Source organism: Oryctolagus cuniculus, chromosome 1, assembly GCF_964237555.1.
Source record: "Oryctolagus cuniculus chromosome 1, mOryCun1.1, whole genome shotgun sequence".
Lineage (NCBI taxonomy): Eukaryota > Metazoa > Chordata > Mammalia > Lagomorpha > Leporidae > Oryctolagus > Oryctolagus cuniculus.
The window spans coordinates 233,681,162-233,704,496 of record NC_091432.1 but is presented as its reverse complement, the minus strand read 5'-3'; the positions used below and the strand labels follow the sequence as shown (position 1 = coordinate 233,704,496).

Genomic DNA, 23,335 nt, shown 5'->3' with positions numbered 1-23,335 from the left:
TGGAAGACCTCTCTCTCTCTCTCTCTCTCTCTCTGCCTCTCCTCTCTCTGTGTAACTCTGACTTTCAAATAAATAAATATATCCTTAAAAAAAAAAAAGAAAATTAAGGCAATTCAATGCCAAGAAACTTTGTCATTAGTTACGTGACTTCTTTTCAGTGAGTGACTTCAACCGTCAGAGCCTAGTCAGGACTTCTGCTGTTCTTTCTAAAGAAGCGAAGCCTTTCCCAACGCGGTCTTCTCAAAGTCCCTTCTCAGACAGCAGAGCTGCTCCCCACAGCAGAGGCTAGGATCGAGCCCGGTCAGCCCTCAGCTCCCACCCCTCCTGCCACATAACCTGTGGAAAGGAGTGCAAGAGCCAAACCAGCTACTCTCAACTGCTTCGACAAGACGTGTCAGTAACTTCTTACTCTAACTCAGACCCACAAGGTTCTGCAGATGTTTTCTCAAGTCTCAAGGAAACACACACACACACCCCGTCCTCACCCAGACAACATGGTCTGTCGTAAGAAATCCCTTTACCTGGAGCGGTGGACCTCACCGGCGGCGTCTTCCTCTTGGACAAGAAGCTTCTCAGCTGTGCCTGTTTCACCGGGGACAGCTTAGCTGTAAGAAATTCATGAACCAATCAACATGAGAGTATGTAAAAAAGTTCATGGAAAACGCATATTATGAAAAATCTATGCACGGATTACAAAACTTCAAAAGATAAGTTTATCTTTAATTCCATTTTCCACAAGCTTCTTGCAGTACCTTCATGTTAAGATTGGCTTTTATGATTACTGACGTCATAAACAAGAGTGTCAATTTGTTAAGTCAACAACAGGAGTCACTGTGCACTTACTCCCCATGTAGGATCTCTGTCCTTAATGTGTTGTACAATGTGAAGTAATGCTATAACTAGTACTCAAACAGTACCTTACACTTTGTGTTTCTGTGTGGGTGTGAACTGTTGAAATCTTTACTTAGTATATACTAAATTGATCTTCTGTATATAAAGATAATTGAAAATGAATCCTGATGTGAATGGAATGGGAGAGGGAGTGGGAGATGGGAGGGTTGCAGGTGGGAGGGAAGTTATGGGGTGGGGGGGAAGCCACTGTAATCCAAAATCTATACTTTGGAAATTTATATTTATTAAATAAAAGTAAAAAAAAAAAAAAAAGATTGGCTTTTATGATGCCAGCAGCGGAAGAGGAAAAGCAGATAAAGCCGAAGACTGACAAGGATCGTTTACCTGGCACGGCGGGCAACGGTTTAGTGTGCGATTCTATGGCAGTTTTCAGCAAAGCATTGCGCAGACTTTCCAAGTCACTGTCAAAACTGAAAGATGCCAGCGTTAGGACCTGAAACCTGAGGCCACGCAGACGCACTGTCCTCCTAAATGTACACGCAAGAGATCAGAGCATCCCCACACAATCCTACCTGCTTACCACACAAGACACGGCGCCCTCACTCATAGAGCACCCTCAGACCAAGCACAACACTACGGGGCCTCTAGAGCGGGCAATTAGTCTTTGCATTTGGCCTGGAAGCAGAACCCTGAGGCTTCCTGGTACCCCACAGGAAAGCTATGTGGCTGCTGGGTCTGGGAATGGCAGATGTGGGCTACAGGGATAAGCCTGGCGCTCTAATCCCACCAGGTGCCTCAACAGCAGCAGCAGCAGCGCCGCGGGACCTGGTGTCATCTACGGTGCATGTTTCATCAGGCACAACACCAGGAGCTGTGCAGGCCTCATTCAACCCGCCAACACCCCACTAGGCAGGCAGCGTCATCTCCATTCTTTGGCAAAGGAACAGAGAGGCAGAGAACCTGCCCGGGATCACACAGGTGCCGGAAGAATCACCTTCACACACGCATGTGAACCGCTCTACAACACATGAATCCCAAACATGGTTCGCATCGTTATCCACCCGCTGATCAGCACCTCTGAGTGTTGCTCGGGGAAGAGACAGCTGAGGGCAGGGTCCACTGGGACGTCTGGTTATAAAGGCGGAGATGCTGCAGACTGTCCACCAGCTGGTTCAACCTCTTCCTCTGCTGGTGGATGATCTCTCGGTTGTTGGCTAGGGTGTTGAACAGTGTCTCTCGTTCTGGCACAAGCAGGCGCCTGTTGATAGCAATGAGATAAAAATTAAACAAGAATGGTTCAAGTAAAGAGACTGTCCACTAAGGGGAAACATAGAGACTACCACTCTAACAGTGAAAACCATAAAATGGAGAGGCACCAGTGGACAAGATATAAGCAATTACTAGAGAATACGAACAGGATGAGAGCTTGATGAAGATAAGACGGAATGGAAACAGAACAGCTTAGAATGTGGGCCAGGCCTGTATCAACGGGCAGCTTAAAGTAGGTAAAACCCAAGATGCTCTGGGGAATGAAAGGGCAGGGGAGAGGTGGGGGTGAAGTAAGGGGGTTGGGGGTGGCGCTGTGCTGTAGTGGGCAACGCCACCACCTGCAGTGCCGGAATCTCACATGGGCGCCGGCTTGAGTCCCAGCTGTTCCCCTCCCTACACTCATGCTGCAAGCTGGGGAACTCAGGCTGGGTACTCAGCCTTCTCCACGTAACACAGGATAATTTAGCCAACACTGTGCCATACCTGGCTTTACTGTGCATGTGTAGATTTTATTTTTTTATTTTTATTTTATTTTTTTTGATAGAGTGGACAGTGAGAGAGAGAGAGAGACAGAGAGAAAGGTCTTCCTTTGCCGTTGGTTCACCCTCCAATGGCTGCTGCGGCTGGTGCTCTGCAGCCGGCGCACCGCGCTGATCCGATGGCAGGAGCCGCCAGGTACTTATCCTGGTCTCCCGTGGGGTGTAGGGCCCAAGCACTTGGGCCATCCTCCACTGCACTCCTGGACCACAGCAGAGAGCTGGCCTGGAAGAGGGGCAACCGGGACAGAATCTGGCACCCCGACCGGACTAGAACCTGGTGTGCCGGCGCCGCAAGGCGGAGGATTAGCCTAGTGAGCCACGGTGCCGGCCACGTGTAGATTTTAGAAGTCTAACATTTTTAAGAATTTTACAGCAGCCTATTTCTTCCAGGAATTACGTGCATAAAACCAAGTATTTGAGGACATCAGACTAGGTTTTCCCATTCCTTTGTCATTACTTCTCTAATCTTTTTAATTTCATACAGATATAACTGAATATTCTGATGGATCCATCTACTTCTAGTCTCTTTTCTATGTTTGGACTGCCACATTGAGATCACCCAGAATGCCTTTTTTTTTTTTTTTTTTTTTTTTTTTTTTTTTTTTTTTTTTGACAGGCAGAGTGGACAGTGAGAGAGAGAGACAGAGAGAGAAAGGTCTTCCTTTGCCGTTGGTTCACCCTCCAATGGCCGCCGCTGCAGCCGGCGCACCGCGCTGATCCTGGCAGGAGCCAGGAGCCAGGTGCTTTTCCTGGTCTCCCATGGGGTGCAGGGCCCAAGCACCTGGGCCATCCTCCACTGCACTCCCTGGCCATAGCAGAGAGCTGGCCTGGAAGAGGGGCAACCGGGACAGAATCCGGCGCCCCAACCGGGACTAGAACCCGGTGTGCCGGCGCCGCAAGGTGGAGGATTAGCCTATTGAGCCACGGCGCCAGCCAGAATGCCTTTTTGTCTTGCCTTTTCCTTGTTTTATATTTTAGATATTGTATTTAATGATTATAGTGATATAATAATAAACATATCTTTCATATAACACAGAAAATATATTAAATATAATATTTTGAGAACACGTCAACCAATGATTCCACAGTATTCTGTAGTAAGAAAAAGCAAATTGGACCATACTTATTTATTCCTCACTTTTATATAATTAGGATGAATTCCATTTTTTTCGCTATCATAAATTATGCTGCAGATCAACTCTTTAAATTGATGTGAATATCATTTATTGTTTCTGTAGAAAAAAATCATACAAGTAAAATGAGTAGGTCAAAAATGTTTGTAGTGTTTTTTACACAAGTTCTTAAATCATCTTTTAAGAAAGGCAATAGCATGGGCCCGGCACTATGGTGTAGCGGGTAAAGCAGCCACCTGCAGTGCCAGCATCCAATACGGGCCGTCAGTTCGAGTCCTGGCTGCTCCACTTCCGATCCAGCTCTCTGCTGTGGCCTGGGAAAGCAGTGGAAGATGGCCCAAGTGCATGGGCCCCTGCACCTATGTGGGAGACCTGGAAGAAGCCCGTGGCTCCTGATTGGCTCAGTTCTAGCCGTTGTGGCCATTTGGGAAGTGAACCAGCAGATGGAAGATCTCTCTCTCTCTCTGCCTCTCTGTAACTATGCCTTTCAAATACATAAATAACATCTTGGAAGGAAGGGAGGAAGGGAGGGGGAGGGAGGCAGGGGAGGGAGGAAGCAGGCCGGCGGGCGGACAACAGCAGTGTCTACCCCACCAGCGCTAGGTGGCAAAGCTGGCTCACTTCTGCTTCTTCTTTTGCTCCAGATGCCGATCCCACTCTAAGTCAAGAACATCATTCACATCTTGCACAGCAAATTTCACATACTGATGAAGGCGCCGGATTTCCTGCACGAAAAAGATTAAAAGGCAAATGACTCATTTTTCTGGTAGCTTGAGGGAAGATGTATGAAAGCAGTCAAAATAATTTCGTAATATTTCTATACTGAGAACCATAATGAACACAGAAAATATAATCGGCCTTACTAAAATCATTGGAACTTTCTATTAAATTGAAAAACAGAAAATCAACTTCTCTAATGGTTCAGAGAGGCGGCCCACAGAATCGGGCAGGAGAACGGTGCGTCTGCCGCGGCCCAGGAGCAATGCTCCTGCTCAGGTCTCATTTCTCAGCGTCCACAGGGAGCTCCCTGCGCACTCTGTACTCAGACGGTACATCCACCATGAAATCAACATTCATATGGACGAAACCATCCTACAAAACAGTGCTGAAAATAAGGCTGCACCTATCTACGCATGGCATAGAACCTAGTAATCTCACCAGTTAAGAAATACTCTTTTCTCTTAGAAACAAAGACTGGAAACTGAAACTGCATTTCTTAAAATTCCCACCTACTGAAATTACTTTAGGCTCACGATAATTTTCTTCAAATTTTGGGTGACTGCTAACCTTCTTGATTCTGCAACTTGACTCTCAAATATGTAAAAAAAAGATGAAGTATTCAATTAAGTATTTAAAATGAAGACAATGTGCCATTGGGGAAAAGCTCTTTAAATCATTACGAAGATGTTATATACAAACGGATTTTCAAAACATAAGGGTATACACCACAACAGAAAAAGAGAAAATGTCATTTAAAAAGCCAAGCGGGGGGCTGGCGCCGTGGCTCACTTGGTTAATCCTCCGCCTGTGTCACCGGCATCCCATATGGGCGCCGGGTTCTGTCCCGGTTGCTCCTCTTCCAGTCCAGCTCTCTGCTGTGGCCAGGGAGGGCAGTGGAGGATGGCCCAAGTGCTTGGGCCCTGCACCCCATGGGAGACCAGGAGAAGCACCTGGCTCCTGGCTTCAGATCAGCATAGCTCTGGCCATAGTGGCCATTTGGGGGGCGAACCAATGGAAGGAAGACCTTTCTCTCCCTCTCTCTCTCTCACTGTCTAACTCTGCCTGTCAAATAAATAAAAAAGAGCCAAGCTGATTCAGATTACTAGTAGGAAATTGAAATTTCAATCCAATGACTGATGACTACAAGAGACTGTTGCGTCTGAGCACTTCAGGCGTGGCTGCACCTCGATAGCTTCTGAATGGCACCCCAGTTTTGACACCAACACAAACATTTCTCTTCTGTTTCACTGTCACTCCCAGCTGTCAGGACTGCGCAACGTACAACACAGAGCAGTGGTTAAGAGCGCAGGGTCTGACGTCAGAATGCCCAGATTCAAGGGTCCAGGATCTGTCAGCAGTGAAACGTGGGGCAGTTTTGTATCTGTTCTGTTACCTTTGTTTCTACACTGTAAGCCCCACTACGTACTACCTATTACTTCCTTAGCACTGTGAAAAAAGAAAATCATTCCCTTATAGTTTTGAGAGGAGAAATAATGCATAAAAAACACCTACCAGAGTACCTGGTACTCAAGAAACTGTTCTTATTTAGATAATTATTATTCATTATTTGACTTATAAATATACAAGTTTTAATGAGTAATCTCTACCAAACTTATGCTTTAATAAAAAAATCATTTTTAATAATACCAATAGTAACAATAGCAAGAAAAGACATGGTCAGCACCATAGCACAGCAGGGTAAGCTGTCGTCTGCAGTGTCAGCATCCCATATGAGCACTGGTTCAAGTTCTGGCTGCTCCATTTCTGATCCAGCTCCCCATCACTGCTCCTGGGAAAGCAATGGAAGATGCCCCAGGTCCTTGGGCCCCTGAACCCACCACATGGGAGACCTGGAAGAAGCCTTTGGCTCCTGGTTTTAGCCTAGCCCGGCTCTGGACTGTTGCAGCCATTTGAGGATTGAACCAGTGGATGGAAGATCTCTCTCTTGCTCTCTCCTCTTTCTGTAACTGACTTGCAAATAAATAAATAACACCTTTGAAAAATAATAAATACAAAACTCGTATTACATGGAAAAGTGTGCCATTTTCTTTGTCACAGTACAGAAATTTATGGAAAGAGTGATGATTAGCAAGAAAATCAACATCATACAAACCCATACTTAAGCCAGCAACTGTTGTGTGAGTTCTTTTTGCAACCTTTCCCACACTTAACTAGATTCTCCTACCTGGAGCTGAGCTTCACTCTTGGGATCCAGGGGTCTTTTATAAAGTAAGTGGAGATATCCAGAGTCACGATTCCTTTCATTCTGCTCTCTGGCTTCCTCAACACCAGCAAAGCCCTCCAGTAACGCTGTTTTCAGTGTGCTTATGTCTCCGTGAAGAGACTAGGAAAGGGACAAGAGGACAGTTATATTCCGGGAGGTAAGACCTTTCCTCCCGGAACAAGGGAGGTGGCATTTCTCATATTTCACCTGATGTGCATCTAAGTAAAACAGAATTCTTCTACTTAGAAAGATGCTACTGATCCTTCTTTAAAAAATTATTTTTGTTCTCAGTTATAAAAACTAAGAAAAGTCTTTATGGTACTCATAATTCAAGCACCTGGAGACAGTCACTGTTAACCCCGGAAAGCCTTCTTTCCAAGCATGTTACTGAAAAGTAGAACTCTAGAGTCAGACTGAAACGGGATCCTGGGTGACTACATGGATGACTTCCAACAGTCACTTCACCTTTCCATGCCTCAGTTTCCTTAATCGCAAAATAGAGAGAGTAATATTACGTACCATTCAGGAAATCTGTGAAGATTCAGTGAGAAAATACAGCTGAAATGTTTGGTACAGTGCTTTGCCCACATTAAGTGGTCATAGTCACAGTAAACCATGACTGGGCATGCTCTAAGGTATTCTATGTTGTAAAAACCCAACACTGTGGTACAGTCAGTTAAAGCCCTCGCCAGTAGCACCGGCATACCACATAGGCACCAGTTTGAGTCCAGCTGCTCCACTTCCTACCCAGCTCCCTGCTAACATGCCTGGGAAAGCAGCAGAAGATGGCTCAGGTGCTCAGGCCCTGCCACCCACATGGGAGACCCGGATGAAGTCCCAGGCTCTTGGCTTCAATCTGGCCCAGTCCTAACTGTTGCGGTCATTTGGGGAGTGAACCTGCAGATAAAAAATATGTCTCTAACTTCTTTAAATAAACATATATGTAAAGAAAAAAACACAGAGTGGTTAGAGAAACCTGTCCAGAGTCACATAATTCATGAAGTGCTGAAGGTAGATTTGACATCAGGCATTCTTAGGTAAACTACTTATCTATATAAAAACCTCAAAGAAGTAAGGCATATACAGTTAGGAGAACAGTTTTTAAAAATGTCATTCTACTCAGGGAAAATATCCATCAACACAAACCTCTGTGGTCTCCTTAATCTCCAGAAGAAAGGTGTGCAAGTCATCTGATTCTGTTCTCAGGAGCGTCATCTCCTCTGCACTGCCCACTTGGAAACAGCATTTGGAAGTCCGGGCTTTCAACTCTTCCAACTCTTTCTGAAAGTGTGAGATCTGCAGAAACCCCAAATGGAGAAAGGACACGTTCCGAACAGCACAGCGTTAACGTCACTGCCGCGGTGTGCATTCATCGCAGACTCCTGGGACGGGCCAGGCTGCAAGGCTAGGATACGCTGGTCACAGACGAATCTGCACCCAGAACCCCTCGAGTCTCACTGTCAGAGCTACCGCAGGAGACACTCCCCAGGGAACAAAGTTACCTCCTCTCCAATTCCTGCCATCACAGGATCTGAATCTTTCCACGAATGTCCCTGCTTCTCCGTAACAGGAGGCTGAAGCGACTTCCCCTGAAAGAGAGGCGGAAGGTTTAAAAATGGATTCACACTGTAAGTTGCGGCTTCTAAAGCAATTGCGTCAGGGCCTGTCGCAGGGCAGCACTCGTCATCTCAGCATGCGTTCTTTCGGAACGGCATTTCCTCGGTACCCACTTTGTACAGGCAAGTTCCAGACAGTAAAGATGAGGGTGAGCAAGAGAGACGAGCCCCGAGTCTCTCAGAAATCACCTTCCAAGGACAAGATGAAAAATACAAAGTAAACACATGAGATCATTTCAACTGGTGAGTAAACAGGAAAATATAAAGAGAACAAAAGGGGACCCTCCTTCAGAGGAGACAGGAAGGAGACCCCGCACCAGGGGCTGTCATCAGAACTGAGGCCACAACCAACGGGGAGGAGTGGGAGGACTCGGGGAAACACTTCTTGAGCAGCAATAAGACCAATATGAAACCCTGAAGCAGACAAGAGCTTGACATGAGGCAGGCAGAGAAAGAAAGCAAATGGGGCTTGCGTGGTGAAGTCAGAGGGCCCTGGAAAAGGCAGGCATGCGGCAGGTCGTGTAAGGCCAGACCAAAGAGTCTGGATCTAGTGTTTTTGTTTAGAAAGTGTGTTTTAGAACAGTTTAAACAATGGTGTCTTAAAAGACCCCTCTTGCTGCAGAGTGAGCAGCCAGGAGCTAATGAGGAAGAAGAGATGGCAACTGGAGGTGGGAGAAAGCTGTGGGCTCTAAGTCTGACTCTGCCAGAGTAGAGCTCACCAGACTCCACCTGTCTATCACTGGGAAGTGCTGCTGTTAAAGGTTAAGAGAGAAATTCAGAATGTTCATGCAGGGGACACAGCTATGACGCTATGGGTTAAAGCCCCAGCCTGCAGCCTGGCATCCCATGTGGGCACCAGTTTGAGTCCTGGCTGCTCCACTTCCAATCCACCTCCCTGCTAATGTGCCTGGGAAAGCAGTAGAAGACGGTCCAAGTCTTTGGGCCCCTGCACCCACGTGGGAGACCTGGAAGAAGCTCCTGGCTTCAGATCAGCTCCCCACTGGCCATTTGGGGAGTGAACCAGAAGATGGAAGACCTCTCTCTCTCTGCTTCTGTCTCTGCCTCTCTCTAACTCTGCCTTTCAAATAAATAAATTAATTAAAAAAGAAAAGAAAGAAGCAGTGGCAGGACTGGATCCCAGGCATTGTATGGCACAAAGCCCACCCCAGGGGATCCTTTTGAAACAGAAACAGCCACCACCATGGGGCCAGCGCTGTGGTGTAGGGACTAAAGCCGCCGCCTGCAGTGCTGGCATCCCATATGGGCGCCCATTCTAGTCCTGGCTGCTTCTCTTCAAAGCCAGCTCTCTGCTACAGCCTGGGAAAGCAGTAGAGGATGGCCCAAATCCTTGGGCCCCCGTACCCACATGGGAGACCTGGAAGAAGCTCCTGCTCCTGGCTTTGGATCGGCTCAACTCCACCCATTGCGGCCAAATGGGGAGTGAACCAGCGAGTAGAAGACACTTCTCTCTCTGCCTCTTGTTTTCTCTGTGTAACTCTTTCAAATAAATAAATAATTCTTAAAAAAAAAAAAAAAAAAAAACAAACACCCACCTGCATTTGAGCAAAGAAAATTTTCACACAGACGAAAACATTAAAATATAGCTCGTGGCATGTTAAGCTCAGTCATCAAAATTTAGACTAAGAGGAGGAACTCTATATGGCACATGACCTGGAAGGAAAAAGAATGAAGTGGAACCTGAAGACCTGATAATCTTTCTCAGAGCTCTGACGTGCCAAGGCCTGCGTGTGTACCTGGCGGCCGTCTGTTGGAGCCCAGCAGCCGCTGTTCTCCTGAGCTGCATCTCCTCAAACAGGAGCCCCCGCCCTGCGCCCCACCTGTGTGCGGTCGCCCGGCCTCGCCTGCCTTGGAGCCGCAGCCTCTTCTTTCCGTCTCCTTCCCGATGGAGACACTGGTGGCAGGACTGACTGGGCGGCTACATTTGTGAACACGTGCCACAGTTCACGCTTTGCTGAGTGTGAATAGCGCTTGGTGTGCGCTGGCATTTAAGAGCTGCTGGGAGAGTCTCACTGTGAGAGCCGCGTCCTGTGTGTCCTCAGTCTGATGGAGGTGGAAGGAGGCGGCGCCAGGGAGCAGAAAGTTCCGTCACTGACCACCCTGCCCCAGCCTGGGCCGAGCACACTGGGCTGTGCAGCCCGCGGAGCCTGACGTGCACTGGTCGAAGGGCTTTGAGTGCCCATGAAGCAGGTAGTGAGTGACAGAAGCACTTGGAAGAGCGCGCTCGCTCTCTCTCCCTCCCTCTCTCTGTAGCTGTTTCAAATAAATAAAATAAATCTTAAAAAAAAAAAAAAAAAAAAAAAGGCAATGAATGCTTGTGCACCACCTGCTGTCAGTGCTGCCCCTGAGAAGGGAACGGCAGAAAAGGAACGGACTCTAGGGCTAGAGTCAGAAATCAAGAGTCCTGCTGTGGTGACATTTTCATCAGAGGTGCTTGCTCTACCATTTGCTGCTGACGACAATGACCACGAGAGAGGTTTTAGACTGCATGAAGAGTCAAGAAAACAGCCAGCACTTATTTAAGAAATGCCATGTGCTGTGCATTATGCCGCAAGCTAGGAATGTGACCGGGGCATTTACTAAGTGTCCAGTGTGGGGCTGAGGGCTGGCGGGGTCAGTTAAGGGAAGACACCAAACGCAAAGACAGGACTCCTATTCTGAGAGCACTCAGATGATCCGACGGGAAACAGAAGCACGGTTCTCTTTACGGAGGCAGGCGTGCGGGGCAGTGAGTGTAGCCTCCACGTGGGACATCTGCATTCCTTGTCGGAGCGCAGTTCTATCCCACCCGCCTCACTTCCCATCCAGCTTCCTGCCAATACATGCAGGAAGGCAGCAGGTGACGGTGCAAGTGCCTGGGACCCTGCCGCCCGCGTGGGAGACTCAGCCAGCGTTCCAGGCTCTAGCTTCAGCCTGGCCCACATGAACTGTTGTGGAAACTTTGGAAGATTCAACAGATGAAAGATCTGTCACTTACTGTCACTCTGCCTTTCAAGTAAATGAAAATAAACTTTTTTTTTTTGATGAAACTATAAAAATGAGCTAAAATGACAAACTGAAAATCTAATATAGAAAGTAAAATAAAGATTTTAGAGAAGCATATGAAAACAAATTTCTTGAAACAGGAAATGATTTCTAAAGACACAAACACACAGATCGATCATAAAAGACAAGACTGACATACAACTTCGGCAAAATGAAGACCACGTACTGGGTGGGCATTTAGCCTAGTGATTACGGTGTCCAGACCCACATCTGAGCACCAGCTTCAACCTCCCAGCTTCACCTCCTGACCCCAGCCTCTGCCAACACAGACCCTGGAAGGGAGCACTGATGGCTCAAGCAATTGGGTTCTTTCCAGGCAAATAGGAAACCTAGATTGAGCTCATAGCTCCTGGCTTCAGCTTGGCCCAGCCCAGCAGGTGCAGGCATTTGGGGAGTGAACCAGTACAAGGGAGTTCTTGTTTTTTCTCTCTGACTCTCAAATATTTAAAAAAAAAAAAGGCAAAAACAAACAAACAAAAAAACTATTCATCAAAGAAGCCATGAAGATAATGAACAAGCAATTCAGGTAGTAAATCATTTGTATTGTGCATGTGAATATCCAAGAAAATAACTCTTAAACAGGCACAAACAAGTCCGGTACATAAAGGCAAATACTGCCTGGCTGCACAGGTAGAAGCTGAAAAGGCTGATCCCACAGAAGCAGCAGGCAGAGCAGTGGTTACCAGAGGCCAGGACGGGTTAAGAGGGAGGCAGAGAGGACGCTTAAGAGGACCAGGGCTTTAAATGCACGGAAAGAGCAACTTCTAACATTCCTCTTTCTTTCTTTAAAGATTTTATTTCTTTATTTGAGAGGCAGAGTTACAGACAGTGAGAAGGAGACAGAGAAAGGTCCTCTATCCACTGATTCACTCCCCAAATGGAGAAACTGTTGCGGCCAATGAGGGAGTGAACCAGCAGATGGAAGACCTCTCTCTCTCTTTCTCTCTGCCTTTCCTTCTCTCTCTGTGTAACTCTGACTTTCAAATAAATAAGTAAATCTTTAAAAATAAAATAGGTAGTGGGGGTTCTTTGCCAAGGGCAGTGACTAACAGTGAACATGGAAGTTGTAATTTTGGGGTCCTAGTAATGTTCCATGTCTCAATCTTGGTGTTAGTGAACAAGGTGTGTTCGAGGTGACAATTCACTGAACTGTATGTATTTTGGGTGCACTTTTTCTATGTGTATTATACACCAATAAAAAGCTAAAACAGGAGCAGGCCTCTGGTGCAGTGGTTAGGATGCTGGTTGCATCACCCACCTACCGTAGCACCTCGGGTCAAGGCCCAGCCCCACCTCTGACCCCAGCTCCCTGCTCATGCACACCCTGGGAGGCAGCAGGGGTGGCTCAAGTGCTAGCTGGGGTCACTGACACCACGCGGGACACCTGGACTGAGATCCAGGCTCCTGCTCAGCCCGGCCAAGCCCAGCTGCTGTTACATTTAGGGAGCGAACAGACGAGATGTCTGTCTCTCTTTAACCTTCAAATAAAGGGAAAAACAAAGAAATTTTAAAATGTGTGTGTGTGTGTGTGTGTGTGTGTTTTTTGACAGGCAGAGTGGATAGTGAGAGAGACAGACAGAGAGAAAGGTCTTCCTTTTGCCGTTGGTTCACCCTCCAATGGCCACCGCGGCTGGCACGCTGCGCTGATCCGAAGGCAGGAGCCAGGTGCTTCTCCTGGTCTCCCATGGGGTGCAGGGCCCAAGCACTTGGGCCATCCTCCACTGCACTCCCGGGCCATAGCAGAGAGCTGGCCTGGAAGAGGAGCAACCGGGACAGAATCCAGCGCCCCGACCGGGACTAGAACCTGGTGTGCTGGCACCACTAGCTGGAGGATTAGCCTAGTGAGGCGCGGTGCTGGCCTAAAATGTTTTTTAAAGACTAATTTACCACACAGTTCTAATTACTAGTTCTAAGGTATGAATTCTAAAACCTGAACACACATTTCATTAGGATGCATGCTTGGGGCAGTAGATTAACAAACACAAGCACTTTAAATTGAATTTCAACATACCTGGGAAGAGCCTGACTTTGCCACTGGAGGAGTTATCCTGGGCGACTTCTGTACCGCAGAGAGCACTGCAGTGGGACTGCCCTGAGCAGATCGCCCTGCTGGGATAAGCAGTCAGTTCAGACAAACACACGGCTTATTCCCATCAAAAAAGCCCTTTCCCCAAGTCAAAGAAAGTAAGTTTTAGTCCCTGACCCTGTTTTATGATTTTCACTAAAGAGTGATGACTACCAGCTACATGAGGTTGGGCCAAAGGCCATGAAAAAACATATTCTAAAACTTTAGGTGTGAAATATTTTTTAAGAGATTCATTTATTTGCCAGGCAGAGTGACAGAAACAGAGGGAGAAACAGAGTTGGAAAATGAATTAGCAGAGGCCCTGTGCTGTGGCGTAGCGGGTAAAGCCGCCACCTGCAGTGCCAGCATCCCATATGGATGCTGATTCAAGTCCCGGCTGCTCCAAGTCCAAGCCAGCTCCCTGCTAATCGCCTGGGAAAGCAGAGGAAGATGCCCAAGTCCTTGGACCCCTCCACCATGTGGAAGACCCAGAAGAAGCTCCTGGTTCTTGGATTCAGATTGGTCCAGCTCCAGCTGTTATGGCATTTGGGAAGTGAACCAGCAGATGGAAGACACCTCTCCCTCTCTCTCTCTCTCTCTCTCTCTGCCTTTGCCTCTCTGTAGTTCTGCCTTTTAAACAAATAAATAAACCTCTAAGAAAACCAAAAAGAGAGAAAATGAGCCAGCAGATGGAAGACCTCTCTCTCTCTCTGCCTTTCCTCTCTGTGTAACTCTGCCTTTCAAATAAATAAATCTTTAAAAAAAAAAAAAAAAGACTAATGGGACAAAATTAGAACACAGCGTGTGCTCTGATTGGCTACTGGAACAGAGCTGGGAAAAGCCACAAAGAACACTGTTAAGACAACTGTGGAGATGTAAACATGGACTATTGTAACAGACTGGGTTTAATTTCTTGAGTCTGGTAACGTCCTATGTGCCCTTTTTAATAGATATGTACTTGTATTTAGGAGCAAAACATTTCAAGATGTCTGCAACTAAATGTTTCAGGAAAAAATTTACATTAAAAAAGATACAGCAAACGGAGCAAACTGTTATCAAGTGCTGAACCTCAGTGAAAGGCATCTGACAACTTCCGCAACTTCCCTGTAGGTCCAAAAGGAAAAGAACAAGGACACGCATCCATGAATTGTACAAGACACTTGAATGCAAGCTGCCTATAATCATTCCCATTCATGATCTTTCTGAAGCTTCTGCTCACGGTAGGGTTGACTGAGCAGTAAGCTCAAGAGTCTGTGCAGGCCCTTTCTCTCTGTGCACCTGTACCTCCCTGCGATGGCCTGGATGTGGTCTGTCTCCTAAAGGTCCATGTGCTGGAAGCGCGGTCCCCAGTGTAGTGTAATGGTGTTAGGGGATAGAACCTTTAAGAGGCAGAGCCTGGGGAAAGGTAATTGGTTCATGGGTGCTCCACCCTCGGGAGGAATTAATGCTGGTCTCCTGAAATTAGCTAGTTCTCAAGAGAGCGGGTTATTAGAACGCAGGACCACTCTACACTCTCGAGTCCTTGCCGCTTCTCTGCCATTTTGAGATGTACCCAGGGGCCCTCACCACGGCCCGGCCGCTGCTGGCATCATGCTCTCTAGTCTCCAGAACTGTAAGTTAACCCAATCTCTGGTCCTGTGAATCACCCCGTGCCAGGTATTCTGTTACAGCAACACAACACAGACTTTATCTTCCACATGAAGAGAAACGTCAAACAGCAAGACGCTTGCTTTGAATCCCTGAGCTGCAGGAGAGGCATGAGAAAGCAGCCGGCAGCGGTGATGCACTGCCAACCTCCCGGTTCACAGCATGCACGTCACAGCATTTGAGGATGAGACACGGGAGCCGGAGAGAATCGTGCCCGGCTATCGTGCAGCTACGTTAGCCAGGACTCTTGAGAGCACTGCGCACTGTTCCTCTGAGGAGGCAGGGCTCAGGCCTGAAGCTGCTGACTTCAATCATACCTGACGGGGAGGGAGACGCCGAGGGCTTCACTGACAAGCAAGCAGATGATGCTGAGAGAGGCGCAGGGAGGCTGAGAGGTCCGGAAGCAGCTGGCTTCGAGGTGGAAGAGAACGGCAACATCGAGGGTGTGCTCTGGGAGCTATTAACAGGAGCAGAGGTAGCCAAGGCAGTAAATCTGAAAACGGTAACCGGAATGCATCAGAAGAGCCTGCTACAGATCTTTCACACTGCTCGCAAGCAGTGTTACCACAGGGTAACTTCCTCTCCATACTTTATTGCCTTCACCAAACATAAATGTTTTAACTATTTCTTATGGGGCTGGTGCTGTGGCATAGTGGGTAATGCCGCTGCCTACAGTGCTGGCATCCCATATGGGCACCGGTTTGAGAACCGGCTGCTCTATTTCCAACCCAGCTCTCTGCTATGGCCTGGGAAGCAGTGGAAGATGGCCCAGGTCTTTGGGCTCCTGCACCCGCGTGGGAGGCCCAGAAGCTCCTGGCTCCTGGCTCCGGGTTGGCACAGCTCCAGCCATTGTGGCCAACTGGGTAGTGAACCAGAGGATGGAAGACCTCTTTGTCTCTCCTTCTCTCTACGTGTAACTCTTTCAAATAAATAAATCAATCTTTTAAAAAAATAAACTACTTCTTATTAAATTAGTTAGAAGGAAACATTTCTGTTATTGTCTGCTTACTTAAGAACAACCAAGACATCAAGTAACTTGTAGATGAAATTAAATTTATCATCACATCAACTGCTTAGTTTCTATTCTATGAGGCGGAGTAAAAAAGTGGGGGGGGGGGGTGTGACTTAGCTATGCTTAGAGGAGTTTACTACTTCTCTTTTACCAAAGAAACTACTAAGAATTCATTTTAGGGGTGATCATCTCCTCTGGGGACTGAAAGTAGACGGGGAAAGCAGGTCATCATGTCTGCAATGCTTGGGGTCTAGTGGGAACGTAAAGTCAGTTCTACTGACAGAACACATCTGCAAACAATCCAAATACCCGGAATTAGACGACTGGTCAAATAAACAGTACAGCCAACAAAAAGAAGCACTATGCAACCTTTAGAATGAAGTAGTTATATACTGATCTAACATTAACAATGGACACCACAGCACCTCACTAAAGCAACAAGAGAGAGCAAGGGAGAGCAGGTTCTCTAGGGAAGAGGGATAGATGTGAGCAACTGCTTCCCTCAAGAAGCTCACATTCTAGTGGGGAGAATGGGGGGGGGAGAGGGAGGGAGGGAGGGAGGGAGGGAGGGAGGGAGGGGAGCAGGGAAGTGGGAGAGGGAGGGAGAGGGAGGGAGAGGGAGGGAGAGGGAGGGAGAGGGAGGGAGAGGGAGGGAGAGGGAGAGGGAGAGGGAGAGGGGGCGGGGGGGAGCGGGGAAGAGGTGAGCAGGCAGGACCTAGGCCTGTAGGAACTTGAATACCACGCTAGAGCTTGGACTACATTCAGAAGCCCCGGGGACTGCTGGGTTGGGCAGTCACCTACTGTCTTCACAGTTTCTCAAGCTCACTTTGGTGGCTGCACAGAGAACAGTTTAGAGTCCAGGGTGGACATGAGGGATTAATTTCCCTTCCAAGATGTATACACTGAAATGTTCATTTTTCAAAAAGAAAAAATACTTCCTTTGTAATCTAAAAGAGCAAAACAAGTATTTAAATATCACTCCACAGAAATAAAAAAATTAACATGCTGGGAGCAGGCTTTATGCTTAAGCAGGTTAAGCTGCCTCATAGGATGCCACAGATCAACAGAGTGCTGTCCTTCCTTTTTCCCCAAAGATATATTTTTTATTTATTTGAAAGACAGAATTACAGAGTGAGAGGGAGAGTCAAGAGATCTTTCACCCTCTGGTTCACTCTCCAAATGGACACAATGGCTAGGACTGGGCCAGGTCAAAGCCAGAAGCTCCTTCCTGGTCTCCCCTATGGGTGCATGGGCCCAAGGATTTGGGCCACCTTCTCCTGCTTTCCCAGGCACATTAGTAGGGAGCTGGATCGGAAGTGAAGCAGCCAGGACTTAAACTGGCTGGTGCCCATATGGGATGCCAGGGATGCAGGCAGTGGCTCTGCCCACTACGCCACAGTGCTGGCCCCAGAGTACCACACTTCCTAATCCAACTTCCTACTAACGCACCGAGGAGGCAGCAGATGATGGACCAAACATTTGGGTCCTCCTGTCCTCACGGGAGACGCGGATAGGGTTCCTGGCTTCGGCCTGTCTGTCCCAGTGTTGGGGACATTTGGAGGGTAAACCAGTGGATGGAAGATTTCTCTGTCTCCCACTGTCACTCCGCCTTTTGAAAATAGACAAATGTTATCTAATACCCGTTAGGACTAGATCCACTGATGAGCTGCAAAGCCTTTAGGTTGGTTTGATTTTTACCATCTGCAGGAAATTCCTTTGGAAAGAAAAGTAACTCCAACTAGTAACTCCAATCATAGTGACTCTACTTCCAGCTAATAATATGCAGTATTTCTATCCATCCTTCAGAACAATCAAACTTGAAAAATGACTTACTTTTCACTAAGGTTGGTCTTGACTGCAGATGCTGAGGGTGCGAAGGAGGGCTTTATTTCTACATTTGGAGCAGACACACTCGGCATCGGGGTACTTTCCAGGGTAGGCTTAAAACTCGATGATCCAAAGGAGAATGAAACAGCAGATGGGGCTATGGGGGAAGCTGCAGGGGTGGGGGCTAGTGAGGTTTTGGAAGGAGGAGTGAAAGAGAAGGTGGAGACGCCTGAACCCAACGTTGCTTTGGGGTTCTCAGGGCCACTGGGAAATGGAGCAGCAGCAGCAAATTTTAAGGATGCAGAACCAAAGGAGAACACGGCAGGGGCCCCACTAGCAGGAGGCAAATGGAAGGTGGTGATGGGAGCAGCAGGCGACGCAGCTGGAAGGGAAGCAGGGGTTGTAACTGCTGAGGCATCCACTTTTTGTGGGGCTTGAGAGGAGGTTGGGGTGGTAGGAGTGCTTCCTGCAAAGAAAAAAAGGAGAAAATGTTAACACCGGAAGGCCATGCAACAGAAAGCTAGTGAAAAAGGGTTTGCGGGAGCCAGTGTTGTAGCACAGCAGGTAAGGCCACCGCCTGGGACATCTGTATCCTCTATGAGCACTGGTTTGAGTCCTGGCTGCTCCACTTCCCATCCTTCTCCCTACTAATGGCCTGGGAAAAGCAGAGGAGATGGGCCAGGTGCTGGGGCCCTGCCACCCATGTGGGAGACCCAAATGAAACTCCACTTTCTGAAAACAGAGACTCAGGGCTGGCGCTGTGGTGCAGTGGGATAAGCTACCACACCAGCATCATTTGAGCACTAGTTCAAGTCCTGGCTGTGCCAGCTCCCTGCTAACATTCCTCAAAAACCAGTGGAAGATGGCCCAACTGCTTGGATCCCTCGGGACCCTGCTACCCACATGGGAGGCTTGGATGGAGTTCCAAGCTCCTGGTTTTGGCCTGGCTCAGTCCTGTCATTGCAGCCATTTGGGGAGTGAAGCAATGGATGGAAAATCTCTCTCTCCCTCTGTAACTCTGCTTTTCAAATAAATAGATAAATCTTTAAAAGAAAACAGACTCAAGTAAATTGCTATTTCTATGAGAACATAAAAATGTAAGCAAATCTGTTGATACTTCCTTTACACAACAGATACAAACCAAGAAAACTGCCTTCATCAAAGACACAAGCATGGGCACGTTTATCACTCCCACACACAGCAGCCAGACCAACAGAAACATTAACAGACCCTAAAGAAATCAGCGGCAGTTTGTCCACTGACAATGGAACTGAACATTTGAAAAATGTCATGTTGCTAGGACTTCTGGTCATGTGACACAGCATCCTTATAGCTCCAGCCTGGAAACAGACACAACCATTAGTGTCTTCCAAACCAGTGAGTGGACAGAACAGACAATCTCCCCCTTCAGGGCTCTCTCCCACTCTCCGCAACACGCACTACCTCTGGACCAGCCGTGAGAGCATGGAGTTTCTCTGGGAAGAAAGGCTAACACTGAAACTGGCCTGCCAAGTGCTGCATGCTCAAATGTGATCAGAAACACACGTCACCCCACAGGCTCCCACATGCACAGGCTTCCCTTCTTGTCAGACAGACCAGGCAAAGGGTGATGTACTGCACGGTACTATGACCACTCACGGGGAGAGCAACAACCAAGGGTGCACGCGCTATGAATGAGGAGAAATCCTAACGGAACACAGGTACAGGCTGTGCAGGCACCAAGTATGTCTACCTGGGGCTGCCTTGTCAGACTGGGGGCCCTAACGAGCCGAGTGGGTCTATTCTGAATGAGCAACTCACTGTGCACAGGAAAGCAGTCAGAAAACATCCTAACTACTGTTTATCCAACTGGTCAACACTTCTTCAAGATTTGAAAACTGGTTACCCTATGAGTTTTGTTATAACCAAACTAGGAAAAAAAAACTTATTGGTTATAAACTCACAGAAATCAAGAAGAAATATGATCATGAAGCTCCAATATCTGGAAAAAATGCTCTGTAAAAGCTGTATGTCTTGGGGCCAACACTGTGGCACAGCGGGTAAAGCCGCTGCCTGCAGTGCTGGCATCCCACATGGGCGCCAGTTCAAGTCCTGACTGCTCCACTTCTGATCCAGCTCTCTGCTGTGGCCTGGCAAAGCAGTAGAAGATGGCCCAGGTCTTTGGGTCCCCACACCCACATGAGAGACCTGGAAGAAGCCTGGAAGAAGCTCCTGGCTCTCGGCTTCAGATCGGCACAGCTCTGGCCATTGTGTCCATCTGGGGAGTGAACCAGCAGATGGAAGACCTCTCTCTCTGCCTCTCTGTAAATCTACCTTTCAAATAAATAAATAAATCTGTTTAAAAAAAAAAAAAAAAAAAAGGCTGTATGCCTTAGGGCCAGCATTGTGGTATAGGAGGTTAAGCTGGCATCCCATATGGGTGCTGGTTTGAAACCCAGCTACTCCGCTTCCAATCCAGCTTTCTAATGATAGCCTGGGAAAGCAGCGGAGGATGGCTTAAGTCCCTAGGCACCTATGTGGGAGACCCAGAGGAAGCTCTGGGCTCCTGGTTTCTACCTGGCCCAGCCCTGGCTGCTGTGGCCATTTGGGGAATGAACCAGCAGAAAAAGACCTCTCTGTCTCTCCTCTCTCTGTAACTCTGCCTTTCCATTAAAAAACAAACAAAAAAAGGCTTTATAGTTCTTCTTACACAGGCATACATTTACTTTTTCAAAAAAAACTTATTTTAGTTATTTGAAAGATAGAGTTAGAGAGAGAGGTAGAGAGAAAGAGGTCTTCCATCTGCTGATTCACTCCCCAAATGGCTGTAATGGCCGGAACTGAGCCGATCTGAAGCCAGGAGCCAGGATCTTCTTCCAGGTTTCCCACATGGGTTTAAGGGCTCAAGGACTTGGGTCATCCTCTGCTGCTTTCCCAGGCACATGAGCAGGAAGCTGGATCAAAAGTGTAGCAGCCGAGATGCAAACTAGCACCCATAGTGGGATGCCAGCACTGCAGGCCGGGGCTTTAACCCACTGCGCCACAATGCTAGCCCCACAGGTATATATATGTAAGTGTATGTACCAAAATGCTGACTATGGCTCTTGTTGATTATAGATGGGCTTTAAATGAATTTTTGTATTTTTCCATTTTTTCTCTAGTAAGCATATTGTTTTTTAAAGAGGGAGAATAAAATATCTAAAACAAATGAAATATAAACAAAAGAAAATTCCCATGCTGTCAGAAAAAAACTATTATTGAGATTTTAGTATCTATTTTTCAAGTATTTTGTGTCTATAGGATATAGCACTTTTTCATGATATATTCCACTCTCTCCATGTCAATAAATGTAACATTTTTAGTATTTACATGGCATTTAATTACATGAATGTACAATCATTTATTTAACCACCACCCCCAATTAACACATTTAAATGACTCAGATCATATGAAAAATATCTCAGTAAGTTCACAGAAGTGGAAATAAAAGATGTTTATTTTGATGGAAAAATTTTGAAATCCACGTAGTTTTTTCATACTGCACTTTTTCCATGAACTTTTTGAAGACCCTCTTGTAGACCACAGAGTCTCACAACATACCGGTGCTAAATAACCTGAAAGGATCAATCCAGCCAATCTTCCTTTTTCTCTACAATAAGTAAATGGTGGAGAGTAAACCTGGAGTACCTGAAGGCAAGGATCCGCTGCAGCTTACTGGGACTGCCAGCTGCAGAGAGGCACTGTGTGTCCTACAGCGTTCCCACCCCTGGAAATCTTCCCGGATGAGCCCTCACAGCACTCTCTTTTGGACAAAGTGGGCACAGATACTTACCTGGTGCTTTGGGCTGTCGTTCTCCTTCTAATGAGAGCCTCTCTGGTGTCTTGATGAGGGACCTAACCCCAGGATTTTGATTGATCATATAGAATGGACAAAGCACACCATCTGTTGAAAGTAACATGAGAACTGGAGCAGGAGGAAGAGTCTTTTCATCATCTGTTAAAACAGAAAACAAAGGCGATAAAAGAGCCAAGTCAATGTGAGGGCCTGAGCCCGGAAGGGAGTGACTGCCCTGAACAAGAAGGGGGCTTTAGGGACCCATCTCAATCGCTGCTCAGGTCAGCTGCTTCTGATTCAGCTCCCAACCGCCTTTCATGCACTGCTATGTAACAAGAGCCACTGGCACTATCAGATCACCACCGTCCTGCTGGGCCCCACACAGACACCCTCAGTCCCACAGCTCCTCCGCGCTCCAGACAAAGGGCCGGCACTTGCCCGACTAGAGCCCTTGGAAGGGCCTGGCTCACCAGAAATAAGACTGCACTTTGGAAAGCGCGCAGTAGGACTACACTACTTCATGTAGCATCAAGTCAGACTGCTTCAATGCATTCACAATTGCATTAGAGACGTGCATTTTATGAACTGAGGCTTCCAGAACCAGAGCAAAGGAGCTCATGAGACCAAATATTCCTGCCTAAGCAGGGAAAGTACAGGGAACGCCATGGTGCCTGACCGGACACGTCTAAACCAAAGCACGCGAGAGCAAAGATTCCTCTCTGCTGCTGCACTTTTCAGTTCCACAGCCTGGAGGCTCCCACAGGGAGAAGATATATTCAGAGCACACACCAGGTCCATGTGGAAGCCGTGAACACCTCTGAGGTCTCCATATTCTAGTCCTTGGCTTCAGACCCCGTATTGATACACTGTATGGGATTAGGATACTGCTCCTTGAAGGGTCACTTGGAAACCAAAATGGGCAAAGAAACTAAGCTAACAAGTCCCAACGTTCCAATTTTCAATCAGATTCTAAAGTATGCACAGGGAGCCGCCACTGTGGCATAGCAGGTAAAGACACTGCCTGCAGTGCTGGCATCCCACATAGGTGCCAGTTCTAGGCCCAGCTGATCCACTTCCGATCCAGCTCTCTGCTACGGCCTGGGAAAGCACTAGAGGATGGCCCAAGTCCTTGGGCCCCTGTACCCACGTGGGAGACCCGGAAGAAGCTCCTGAATCCTGGCTACAGATTGACCCAGCTCCAGCCACTGCTGCCATCTGGGGAGTGAACCAGTGGATGGAAGAATTCTCTTTCTCTGCCTCTCTGTAACTGCTTTTCAAATAAACAACACAACTTTTTTCTTAAAGATTTATTTATTTATGTATTTGAAAGGAAGAGTTAGAGAGAGGCAGAGGCAGATAGAGAGAAGTATTTCATCCACTGGTTCATTCCCCAAATGGCCCAACAGCCAGAGCTGTGCCAATCCGAAGCCAGGAGCCAGGAGCCAGGAGCTTCCTCCAGGTCTCCCAAGCAGGCTCAGGGGCCCAAACACTTGGGCCATCTTGTACTGCTTTCCCAGGCCATAGCAGAGAGCTAAATCAGAAGTGGAGCAAGGG

General features: G+C 47.5%; 1 protein-coding gene across 9 annotated transcripts in view; it reads right to left on the bottom strand.

The window, feature by feature from the left end:
* The window catches only part of NUP214 (nucleoporin 214), a 108,047-nt gene that overhangs the window by 65,793 nt on the left and 18,919 nt on the right, over positions 1-23,335 (bottom strand). For 4 of the 9 annotated variants that reach the window (XM_008249052.4, XM_008249054.4, XM_008249056.4 and 1 more), the window contains 11 exons: positions 21,779-21,940; positions 17,974-18,433; positions 15,446-15,621; positions 13,428-13,525; positions 8,240-8,326; positions 7,884-8,033; positions 6,699-6,857; positions 4,415-4,518; positions 1,928-2,110; positions 1,237-1,322; positions 522-605 (listed from right to left, as the gene is read on the bottom strand). In XM_008249052.4, the coding sequence (XP_008247274.1) occupies positions 522-605; positions 1,237-1,322; positions 1,928-2,110; positions 4,415-4,518; positions 6,699-6,857; positions 7,884-8,033; positions 8,240-8,326; positions 13,428-13,525; positions 15,446-15,621; positions 17,974-18,433; positions 21,779-21,940 (1,749 nt within the window). The remainder of the gene's footprint in view (positions 1-521; positions 606-1,236; positions 1,323-1,927; positions 2,111-4,414; positions 4,519-6,698; positions 6,858-7,883; positions 8,034-8,239; positions 8,327-13,427; positions 13,526-15,445; positions 15,622-17,973; positions 18,434-21,778; positions 21,941-23,335) is intronic. The other 5 variants (XM_008249053.4, XM_070058156.1, XM_070058141.1 and 2 more) reach the window with 3 other exon arrangements.